Source organism: Marmota flaviventris, chromosome 9 (assembly GCF_047511675.1).
Source record: "Marmota flaviventris isolate mMarFla1 chromosome 9, mMarFla1.hap1, whole genome shotgun sequence".
NCBI classification, from domain to species: domain Eukaryota; kingdom Metazoa; phylum Chordata; class Mammalia; order Rodentia; family Sciuridae; genus Marmota; species Marmota flaviventris.
Window position 1 is genome coordinate 109195248 of NC_092506.1, and position 12607 is coordinate 109207854.

General features: G+C 36.1%; 1 protein-coding gene across 7 annotated transcripts in view; it reads right to left on the bottom strand.

Annotated features, from left to right (window-relative positions):
- Positions 1 to 12607, bottom strand: part of Msantd2 (Myb/SANT DNA binding domain containing 2) — a 34347-nt gene that overhangs the window by 6243 nt on the left and 15497 nt on the right. The window contains exons 1-2 of one of the 7 annotated variants that reach the window (XM_071616814.1): positions 4956 to 8127; positions 1024 to 1123 (exon numbers count right to left, since the gene is read on the bottom strand). In XM_071616814.1, the coding sequence (XP_071472915.1) occupies positions 1024 to 1099 (76 nt within the window). In that variant the 5' untranslated portion in view covers positions 1100 to 1123; positions 4956 to 8127. Of the gene's footprint in view, positions 1 to 1023; positions 1280 to 1405; positions 8128 to 12607 lie in introns of those variants that run through there. The other 6 variants (XM_071616816.1, XM_071616817.1, XM_027945530.3 and 3 more) reach the window with 6 other exon arrangements.

Genomic DNA, 12607 nt, shown 5'->3' on the forward strand with positions numbered 1-12607 from the left:
GAATTGCCTTAGTACCTCACTGCAGAAGATTTGCTTAAAAGTGAAAGTCCATTATACAATCTGTTCTTTAATGTGCAATGGCTATAGCAAAAAACTGATCAGTACTTCCAAATTATGAAAATAAAAATTGGAGCACTGAATGCAAAAAAAAAAAATGACGTGTGTGTGTATTTTTTTGGTACTGGGGATTAAACTCAGGGCCACTCAACGACTGAGCCACATCCCCAGCCCCTTTTCTGTATTTCATTTAGAGACAGGGTCTCACTGTGTTGCTTAGAGCCTTGCTATTGCTGAGGCTGGCTTTGAACTCGGGATCCTCCTGCCTTAGCCTCCCGAGCCACTGGGATTACAGGCATACACCATCACACCTGGCTAACACATATACTCTTAATTAGGTCACACAAATTTAGATTTGATGGCCAGGAATTGCATCTTCCATTTTGAATGCTTTTACTGTATATAAAACATTTCAGCTATTGTTGGTACAGGATATCTCAGGAGGTTTAAAGGAGAATGATCACTGACATGGCTCAGATATCAGTCTTTTTAGTAAAAGTCAAGGTTTTCACTCATTTTTTGTTCAGTCTATAAAGTCTGGGAAGAGTCTTTCCCATATCAGAGATAGAAAAGAAAAAGTATTTGGAATGAAGGAAGGAAAAGATAGATTCACTTAAAGCACTTAGGACAAGAGCCAATACTCTTAGCATCTTAGAACTAGAATCTTAGAATTAGAAGGTTCAGAGTATTAAATTTCATAGGATTCTGTCACTGAGCCTCCTTGTGTGGCTCAGAATTAGGAATTCTTCTATCTTTAGGAATCAGGGTGGTACTCAAATCATGAAAGCACTTGTTGGCAGTTGAAACCTACACCAAAGATGCCCACATTGACCCAAATGAACTGGTGACATGTGCTTTGTGCTGACCCTAGAAACAGCAGAAGACATCACAGATGACAATAAGTACCAGTACATATACCAGGTAGATAAATACACATAAGGATATCATATATTTTAGCTTTCTTACCCAATTCCTGATCTGTTGGATAGCCATGGAGATCCTGACTGTGATTTCCCCAGTCCTCCTGTGAATAGTCCTCCATTGTGCTGCCATCTGACTCCAGCTCCTGGTACAAGCCACTACTGTTAATAAGTACAGGCTGGCAGGGCTGAGCATCCCATCCTCCCTGACCAAACACCTGTTCCAACTGTTCAAATGTGTAACTGCTCTTTCTTTTCCCAACACCATGTTCTTTCACCCGACTGTAACACCTGCGAAGGGTCTAAGACACAAAGTCTTTTGTTATTCCTTTAAAGCTGTACTTCCTCTTCCAGGTACGGACCACAGATATTAATTACTATTAGACAGACACAGACAGACAAACAGAGACACATTGTTACAGGAATGCTAGATTTCAAATTCATTATTATATTAGAAAAAATACTAATTTAGCATTTATTCAAACATGTTATAATTCAAACAAATTATTTTGCAATTAATTATCCATTAACAACAAGAAACATTACAACATTATTGCATGTACCCCATACACATATTTTTATACCCCCTCCCCCGTTTAAAAAGAATAAGGGGGGAAAAAAACAAGAAATACCAGCCAGCCAATAGGATGCACACCTGCCACAGAAGAGAGAGAGAGAGCTGCTATGGTGCCCAGAATTTGGAAAGTGTGAGGAAAGGAGGACAGAAAGAAGAATTTCCCAAAGCAAAGAATACCTTCCTTACTCTTAAAAAGGAAGACAGGGTAAAAACAATTGCCTAAATAAATTAACTAATAAAACATATTATTTACATAATCTATATTCCTTACTAACTCACTGTGTCTTTGTGGTAGCTGCTAAAAGTTCAAACAGAAGTCAAATCAATAGTGCCACAAGTTTGCAGTCTCAGACATCAATGATCAAGAACACTAATACCTGTAGCTAAAACTAGACAATTTACTAATCTACCAACTCAAACTGCTAGCTAAACAAACCAACAAACAAAACCAATAGTTTTTTTTTTTTTCTTCTGGGTGGAGGGCAAAGTAGGAGGTTTACTTCATTTCTTTTTCTGCTACATGCCACAGTGCAAATAAATATCATTATGCAAGTCCACAGATAAAACCTGGATAACTTCATTATCTTGTACAATCCTTCAATTTTTTTCATGGTCTTTATTGTTAATGTATATTTCTGATGATTAGCCCAGTTTCCTGAGTTTAATAGTACATCTTATGCTATCTTATATGATATTTCAAAAGATAAATCATGGACTTAGTCCCATCTTCCAAATTTACTCACATTCAGGCTCTATTCCATCTTTGCTTCTCTTTTGTTCCTTCTAATCTCCCTTATACTATACTGGGTTTCATTCAACTGAACAGAACCAGTTCACCTCTGACTTAATTTATATGCATTAGCAAGATTATAAATTTATTCCAAAGGGTGAGATTACTTTCCACACACCAATGTGTATAACCATCCTCACCAAACTAAAACAACTCCTGATAATCTTTATAGAGCCGCCATGAAAGTTTATTATCTTTAAATCACAGTTGACAATCTACAAATACTCTGTCACTTGGAGCCAGAAATCCAGATAGGCAAAAGATATAATGAAAACATGACACATATGATGGTCTTCCCAGACATTAACAGAACAATAATTAGTCACCCACATTAAAGCCAGCCAGTCTACCCCCTGCACAAACGCCTGTCCCATTCTCTCTTTCTTCAGCTCTCTTCTGGTGTCTCAAATGATGCCTTAGAGAAGTGAGGTTTCCAATAATATACTCTTTTTAAAAGCATTTCTTCTTTCTTTTCATAAAGGATAGTCACAACTACATAAGACAAAACTTAGAGAAACATATCAGAAACATGAGTTTGGGAAATGTATGTCACGGGCAAACCTTACAATACAAATGCTGCAGCAGATTTCTTTTGACTTTCTACATGCTCCCCTTTCCCAGCACTCTCTGCCCTCCTTGCAGGGATTGGAATTTGAATTGCAAACATCCCCTGCCAAATTATTTTTATCTCACAATGTCTAGTTTCTGCCTCCAAGAACACCCCAACCACTCTTTTCAACTCTTCCAAGGACCGTAAATGGAGAGTCCCAACACTGTCCCTTCACCCTTTCAAGGCCATAAATGGAGATGGAAACCATGCCACTGCTCACTACTTATTGGCTGCCTGGAAAAACCATTCAGGACACAAAAAAGCCCAGTTAGCTCTGTCAGTAAGGGCTGGTCTAGAAGTCAAGAAGTAAAACTAAGGTTCTTTTGAAGAAAGGTCCCACACTTAATAGGAAGTGACACAGGCATAAACAAAGCCACCAATGTTTGATAATATACATGGTGGGAAACCACAGAAAAGACTCTTAATCTTTGAAACCACCAAGTTTAGCTTAAAATTTTGACTAGCTTCATATGTAACTATGAATAATGAAACCAACAATATCTAATCATTATAGATATGGAAGAAGAGTCAGGGGGTATATTTTTATAGTTCACCAAAAAAGACTAACAGATCTTGCCATCTCTTACTTGTAGTGTACATTTGGAATACACTTTTATAATAAGGCAATATGCTGATATGTAAAATATCTATCAGGTGCCTGCAGGTAAGATGTTTGGTAACTTCTAAATCCATGTGATAGTATATTCAAAAGATTTCCAAATTGATTTTAACTCTCTCAAGATACAAATAAACATAAGCAATAACTTCTGAGTTCAAAAAAGACCACAAATCCAAGAGAGGCTGTTTAAACAGGACACATTGACTAAAGTAGGGTTTTAAAAAAAAAAAAAAAGGAAAAACTCAAATATAGGCTTGCTGCTACCAGAAACAAACATTGGAATTTAGCTAAACTTGGAAAGAGCTTAGAAATCAATAAAAAGGACATATAGAGAGACCTTCCAATTCTTATTACCCATAGTAAATCAGAAAAGGTTACATATTCCACACTCTAAATCATTAACCAAAGCACATTATTAAAAGATTGGGTGCCTGTATCAATATTCCTAAATAAACTAACTTCAAAACCTACTCTAAACCTGAGATTAAAATAATACTTCAGAATCTAGAAAAAAGTGAAGTCTCATACCTCCCATTCCAGACAGCTACCAAATTCAACAAAAACCTCAATTTGGCTTTCTTGGAAAATCACAACCTATTCAACACAAAAAACCTGCTTCCCTTTCTTCTTCCTTTACTTTACCCATCTTAGACATTTACAGTAACTAAAGCTCTAATTACTGTTTCAAAATTAAAATCTTGGGGCAAAGAATTTGCTTAGACATATTTAAGACTATACTATCCTCAAACTAAAATAATAACTTTTCTTAATGTCAGAATCTCCCCAGTATATTGATATTATGTTTTATTTCCTTCCTGGAGGAAGAACTATAAGATAATACTATCCATCTTGAATGAAATCATAGGGATAGAGGTCAGGAGGAGTCAAGAAAGTCTGAATAGAAGAACTCATTAAGGGGTCAAACCAAAGGAGTTCATGGGTATTGGCTTGGGAAGAAACGCCAGGTGGATGTTTACTAAGTCCACTACCAAGTGCCAAGTCCTTAGCACTACAAAAGGAAAAGAACCACAGAAAGACTTGGAAGATGTCCCATTACCAAAGCAGGGAGAAATATAAGATGGCTGACAACTGACCATTTAAAGGATAGAGTGAAAGTTTGCCAAAGTTTAAGATTAGAGTCAAAGGAAAAGAGAGAATAAAAAAGATGACATTCATTGTAGATGAATGTATGAGGAGTCTATGGGGGAGGGGTAGGTAAACAAAGGCAGGAGTTTTAGATTGGCAGGATTCGGGGTTTAACGGCAGCAATGCAGAGAAAGACCCAGGGTTACAGTACACGTAACATTAAATACAGTGCACAATGCAGCTATCTTGCCAAAGTAAGTAAATCCAGTATTGGGTTGTATAAGCAGAGGAATCACATGTAAGCTATGAAGGTGGCTCTTCCTCTCTATTCAGCACCGGTGAGGCCACAGCTGGAGCACAGCATTCAGTTCTGGGCATCGAACCAGCTACAAGAGAGGGAAATTGTAGAGTTCAGAAAAGGGCAAATAAAATAATGAAAGGCTTGGAAAATAAGATCTATATAAGGGCCAGTGGTTTCATCAAAGCCGTCATTATTAAGCTACTTTGGGAATGAGATTAAAGTTTCTTTTGCTTCAATGTCCTCCAGTTCCTCCTCCAACTTTCAGAAAATGGGAAGAAGTAAGTTCTTCCCTGGTATGGCAAAGTAGGAAGCAAATAAAATAAATCATGAAGGCATAGGCCAAGCAATTCCACCACAGGCTCAATGATTTTCTCAAAATTTGCCCCCACAAAATCACTGTTCAAACTGAACTGACTGTAAGTGGATCAGAGCATATAATGAGGAGGAATAGAAATAAGGCATAAAAACTACACATATAAACATATTGTATGTTGTTTAGAAAACATTGGCTTGATCAGTCTAAGATTTCAGATGAAAAATAAAGTCAATATGAAGGGAGGACAGCTCAGTTATAACAGCAGGAAACCATGGTATAAGAAAAAAAAAATAAGCAGTGAAACAGATTTTCAAATGTAGTTGTCAAACTGGCCATACTAGAAATGCATGTATTGTCATTTTAACCCTCTGCCACCTAAACATGATAAATTTGTAACTGTGTCATCCACATGATTAAATAAAGACTATACTTATTCACAAGCAAAGACTTTTTTTAAAAAAATCACACATTATTCTCCACAAGAGATGGATAAATTACACTGGGGTGGGTAAAACTTCAGTGATTGGTTTTCTAATAAAAGTGTCAATAACAATAGTTCAAACTAAGGCAAATGGATATTTTGAAGCAACAAAAGTGTTCATGAAACATCTTTTTACTTCCTTTAAATTGAGATTATTGTTATAGCAAAGATTATGAATTGCTCTTATGAGGCAACAAAACAACACTTTAATATTTTAAAGAAAGATTAAAATTTCTTTAACTATATACTTTGTTACTGTGAGCATAAAAGTAGGCAAGAAAAAAACCTTAAATAGCAGACGTAAGTCAGTAAACATGTTCCTGCACACAGTAAGAAGGATGTTAAGGATATAGTATAAATTCCTACACATATCTTTTGACAGTGAGTTGTAACTAATGATTATAAAGTTACCTAAGGCAAAACCTGTGAGGCCTACAGAACTTTTTACTACCTATTTTATTACATTTTCTATACATTAATACGTAACTGACTTGCCAATTGTCTAAATCTTTTAAAACCAACCAAAAGAAAAAAAACTCAACAAAACCAAGAAGAAAAATAACAGCATACCTGTTTTACATTCCCCCAGTTCTTAGTACTACAGAGCAAGTTTTGGCAAGTAAAAAATCCTTTTCATTCTTCGATCGTTTGCTTTTCCTCTCCAGTATGGAGGTACTTAACTTTTTCAGGTCATGGATTGCCTTCCCAGAAAAATGCATACACACACAAACCATTCCACACAATTTCAAAGGGAACATGGGCTCAGTGAAGAGCCCAGACAAGAACCTCAGCTTAAAAAAATCTCTGTTCTACACTATGTTGGTTTTGCTTCCATAGAAGAATATAGCATATATTAGTCAGAAACCCTAAAATAAGGTAGACTTAATTTGTATCATAGGCATTACAAAGATTCTAAAGATCAGCACAACTAGTTTAAGTCAATCAACCAGTTTGCTCAGTTTCCTACTCATTTAGATAAAGTACATAGATATTTATTTCCCTTAAGAGGTAAATTAGCCAAATTGCCATTTCTCTGTCTCTATTTTTTTCATTTTGTTTTGTGGTGCTGGAGATCAAACCCATGACTTTAAACAAATTAGGCAAGTACTCTACCACTGAGATACATCCCCAGCCTCTCATTCTTTTTTAAAACAACAAGGTCTTGCTTCACTGGCCAACCTGGCCCAACCTCCAAGGCTCAAGAGATCCTCCTGCCTCAAACTCTAAAGTAAACTAGAGATATAGGTATAAATCAGCACAACCCCCATCCACCCCTCTCTTCTGGGGATTGAACCCAGGAGCACTTTTCCACTGAGCTACATCCCCAACCCTTTTTATTTATTCATTCTTATTCTGAGATAGCATCTTGTTAAATTGCTTAGGGTCTCAATAATTTGCAGAAGCTGGCCTCAAGCTTGAGTTTCTCCTGCCTTATTATAGGGTTGCTGGGATTACAAGTATGTATACCACACTGACCTCCCCGTTTCTTGAAAGAAATAATTTCTACCAGTAAAAAGCATACAGAAATTTCTTTACACGTCACAAAATATACCACTTTTTCCCTACCTCCAGGGCAAAAAACTTTTTTCTGAAGTGGTCCTTAAACAATATTTTGAAAATCCATTCATTATGCTGATTATCTGTTCCAATTATGTTAACACAGTACTTGATCATTCATTATCTGACTTTTCAATATAGATGCTAGATAAACTAGTTAAGGTAACAACTTAAAACAGGGAAATTAATCCATCCAGAAACAAGCATAGGAAAGTCTTAACTACCTTCCTTAGCAGTCACTGCACTAAGCTCTCACATATTCCAATTTCAACACCACCTGAAGACTGAAGAGTCTCTCAGGAATAGGCAATGTCTACACTAATTCTGTCCTTCTGTCCTATGGGATCACAGTTTCATCTATTACTCCACTAAAATTGTTCCTATCATGATCATCAATGTCTTCTTAATTACTAAGAAGAATGGGTTTCATATTTTGTCTTTAACTCATTTGCTCTCTCTGTAGCTCCTGACATCCTTTATCCCCTTATCACTACCTGTTCCCCTACAATTTACTTTTATTTTGTAAAACTTCCTGTATTACTTACATTCATCTACAGAGGATGAGTGGAGCTTCAAAAGGCTTAATTGCAAACCAGGCTCCAATGAAGTTTTTTTTTTTTTCTTCCTTCTGGTACTGGGGAGTGAATCCAGGGGTGCTTAACCACTGAGCCATACTGGGCCATATCCCCAGCCCTTTTCTGTATTTCATTTAGAGACAGAGTTACTTAGGGCCTCACTAAGTTGCTGAGGCTGGCTGTGAACTTGAGATCCTCCTGCCTCAGCCTTCCCAGTCAACTGGGATTACAGGCATGTGCCACCACGCCCAGACCAATGAAGTTTTGAACAGAAAAGAACCTTAAAAATAAACCTAGTCCAAATTCCTCCTCATTCAGCAAATGAGGAACCAAGGCAAGTATTCCTTCAAAGAGGATTTAGCATACGAAAATGAACAAATGCCACTCACAAAATTTTGATGTTGCTAAAGAAAGCAAGCTATAGAATTGTAAACTGCATGAGAATAGGAATTTTGTCCACCTTGCTTGTCTCTATTTTCCTTGGGCCTAGAAAAATGCCTATCATGTAAGATTAATATATTTACTAAATAAATTAATTTTTAAAGTAAATCACTAGTAAGATCAAATTTTCTTAGCAAAGAATATCAGGAAATTCATTGTTTAACCACAATAGATCATAAAATCAATAAATCCAAAGTTAGACAGGGCTCCTGAAACCTTTTCAAAAAAGCAAAAGCAAAACAAGGTATAAACATAAACACAACTATAATTAGCAAATCAATTTTTTTGTAACAATGAAGGACTAACTGCAATGGGCTATTTTTAAAATATCCCTTCTTCTTGTTAAAGTTTTCTTTGGGGAGAGAGGCCAGTTACCTGCCAAAGGAAGCTCTGCAGTCCAGTCCAAATTTTGTTACTTCTTACACCTTACAAATATTTAAGACTATAAAGTGGTTCTATCAAAGATAGAAAAAAAAGACTCAGTTGTTTCATGGTTTTTAATAGGGTCAAACAGAAGAATGACCACCACAAACAAAGAGATCTTACCTCTCTGGAGCCTCAATCTTTGTAGGTTAAGAACTGTCCAGGATTGAATCCTATCAGCTTGTACTTCATTCTGAATCTGGCTATGAAAGACTCACTCACTCTGTGTTTATAATTGGCCAGGGCTGTCTTCATAAGAAGAGATTCTTGCAGAGAATGCATAATTCAGGAAATTTTGATTCTCAGTGAATATCAAGTCCTAAATTCTCTGTTTCTTCATGCTAGCAGCTGAGAGTCTCTTGCCCACTCAGATTATTAAGAGAAAAAACCTTGGAGGAGGACAATACTAATTGTCAAAAACAAACATCCAGTGTTCATGGAACTAAATTCATGTGATTATAAAGCTTTTAACCTACACTTGACATAATTTACAAGTATCTCAGATTAATGGCAACACTATAAAATCCACACCTCTAGTACACATGCTTATATGCACAGAATCCTCTGGAATACAAGAATCCTTCTAGACATAGAATCCCATGTGTTTCTCCATTTAGAATAAAACAGGTCAAAAAATTAAGGTATAAACACTTATTCTACATATAAGCAGCAATAGGGAGATAGAGTCACCAAGGGTGGGAAAATAACACTATTTGTCTAGAATTTCCTCCTCATCTGAAAGGGGAAAAAAAGGTCAGTTTGGTAAAGAACTGACTTGGATTAAAGATTATTTTTATTATATCACCTACAAAAGTTGATGTGTCCGCATCTTTTTTCAATCTTTCTCCTTGCTTCAGATCTTGGGCACCAACTCCACATGTTATTCAGACAATATTAAAACAATATTATCCTATTAAGAATGTGATAGCTAAAAAACACATTCAAGAGAATTCTCTCAACCATTTCTCTTTAAAGGTTTCCCACATAATCCCTTTAAATAATTGTTCCACAATCATGTCTAAAATTAAGAACTACCCACAACACAAATAAGACAAAAATAAAACAGAAACCTCAGTTTTATTTTTACCATTTGAATATTGTATTGCTTCCTAATTACAAAATTGGCCTTCTAATAATTAGACCAGTGTTTAGAAGGTAAAAGCGGTTTTTTTCCCCCTGAAATTGTAGGCTACTTTGTTTCATCTGTTGACCATGTGATCTCTGTGATCTCAACTTGTAGTTGTTTTCCTACTAAAAACTGCCACATTTAAGGCAAAGATAATCTGTAACATAAAATTTTCCATTAGCAAATTTTATACATTTATGAAAAAAGAATCCAGATAAACTCATGTAAAAACTGTTATTAGAACTCCTCCATTAGACATGGGAGTATAAACATTAAATCAAGATTCAGTCAATTGGTTAAAGATGTAAAAACAATCTTTTTTTTCATTTTCACAGTATTAACTACATCCCATGGATGCCTGAAAAGAACATATCCTCTTTAATGAAAATTTTGGAAATAAGCAAGTTTTTTAAAAGTTTACTATAAACATCTATCCTTGAGCAACCTGAACTTTTTTAGGAAATTGGTTGAAAGAAATTTAGGCAATCATAACACTTTTTATAGCACATTTGGTAAAATTTTTATATTTTATTCTTAGCTTCATGAGGACTGGTAAGAGAAATGGCCATTGGGTGGGGGAAACAACTCTATGTTTTCTGCAAAATCAAACATTTTCCTAATTAGAATAAATAAAATTTAATTTAAAAAATAATCAAACATTTTCCTTATGTGGCTCAATGTGCCACGTAACAAATGTAAACCATTACTACATACTTGAGATAGAGAAGCAGAGCTGAGCAGAAAAAGAAACTGAAGTGTGACACAGATGCAACAGAGGCCTAACCTCAAATTTAGGCATGGAACTCAGGTGCCCCTTCAGAGCGGTCCTAAACTGAGCCAAGAAGCCTGGACCTTTGTATTTCAGTGCTGACCAGTAACTGGATCTAGGCTGCCACCAGAGAGGGGGCCTCACCTTGAACCAGACAGCTCCCTGGGCAAAGGGAAATTCCTTGGAGAAATTCAACCAGAAGCCACCAGCCATTAGGGACCCAAACAGCTGCAGGGGACTAGTATTTCATCCCTGGAGGAAGGATCTGGGCAGCACATCACATATATATGGAGAGACATATGGTGCATCCCTGTTTTAAAGTCTAGAAATCTAAGAGAAAGGTAAGAGCTTATCCATGGTCACTTTTTTTTTTTTTTTTTTTTTTGGTACTGGGGATTGAACCCAGGGACACTCAACCACTGAGCCACATCCCCAGCCCTATTTTACATTTTATTTAGAGACAGGTTCTCACTGAATTGCTTAGTGCCTGGCCATTGCTGAGGCTGGCTTTGATCCTGGGACTACAGGCATGCATCACCACGCCCAGAGAATTTATTAATATTTATTTTTACACTTAGTACATTATTTCTATTTTTAAAAACCTCCTCTACATGAAAGTAAAAATTAGCTGCCCAGCTATAGTTAATTTTTTAAATTTTTAATTATTTATACATGATAGTAGAATGCGCTTCATTATACATAATGAAGTATAATTTCTCATTCTTCTGGTTGTATATGATACAGAATCACAACGGTCATATAGTTATATATGTATATAGGGTAATAATGTCTAATTCATTCTACTATCCTTCCTACCCCTATATCCCTCCCTTCCCCTCCTTCTACCTAAAGTAACTCTATTTTTCCCTAGTCCCTCCCCCCATATTGTGAATTAGCTTCCCCATATCAGGGAAGAAAACATTCGGCTTTTGATTTTTGGGGATTGGCTTATTTCATTTAGCATGGTATTTTTCCAACTCCACCTATTCACCGGCAAACCATAATTTCATTCTTCTTTAAGGCTGAGTAATATTCTCTCTCTCTCTCTCTCTCACACACACACACACACACACACACACACACACACACACCACATTTTTTTTTAATTCATTCATATGTTAAGGGCACCTAGGTTGGTTCCATAGTTTAGCTATTGTGAAGTGAGCTGCTATAAACTTTGATGTGGCTACACCACTGTAATATGCTGATAACTTTTAAAGTATTAGGAATATAATCTAAAATGATAAATAGTATAGTAAATACACAAATCAGTAACATAGTTGTTTATTACCAAGTATCACATATTGTCATGATAGCATGTGTTATATTTTATACAACTAGCCACACAGTGGGTGTGTTTACACCAGCACTGCCATAAACATTGAGTAATGCTTTGTCCTAGGATAGATATCAGGACAGCTACAATGCTATGACTAAGAGACAGAAAATTTTCAGCTTCATTATACTCTTTTGGGACTACCTTGTATTTACAGTCCATCTTTTGACCAACATGTCCTTATGCAGTGCATGATTTGTAACAAAACAACCTATCTCATCTCCATCATCTATCTCTAAGAAGATAAGTTACCACACCATTTAAACATTGGGCAAACAACAATACAACACAAGGTAATGGACAAATTCCATAGCCTCCTTTGGCAATAAGCCTCATATCTACCTGCTTTTACGGTCAAAAATGTACGTCTATGGACTGGGGTTGTGGCTCAGTGGTACAGCACTCGCCTAGCATGTGCAAGGCCCTGGGTTCGATCCTTAGCACCACATAAAAATAAATAAAATAAAGATATTATGTCCAACTACAACTAAAAAATAAATATTTTTTAAAAATGGAAGTTTACTTTGTGAATGTTTCTCCTGTTCTAATTCAGATTTGTTCCCTTTAAGGGGAGTTGGTAGCCCAATGGATAATATAATTTATATACTTCGAGTAATGACTGA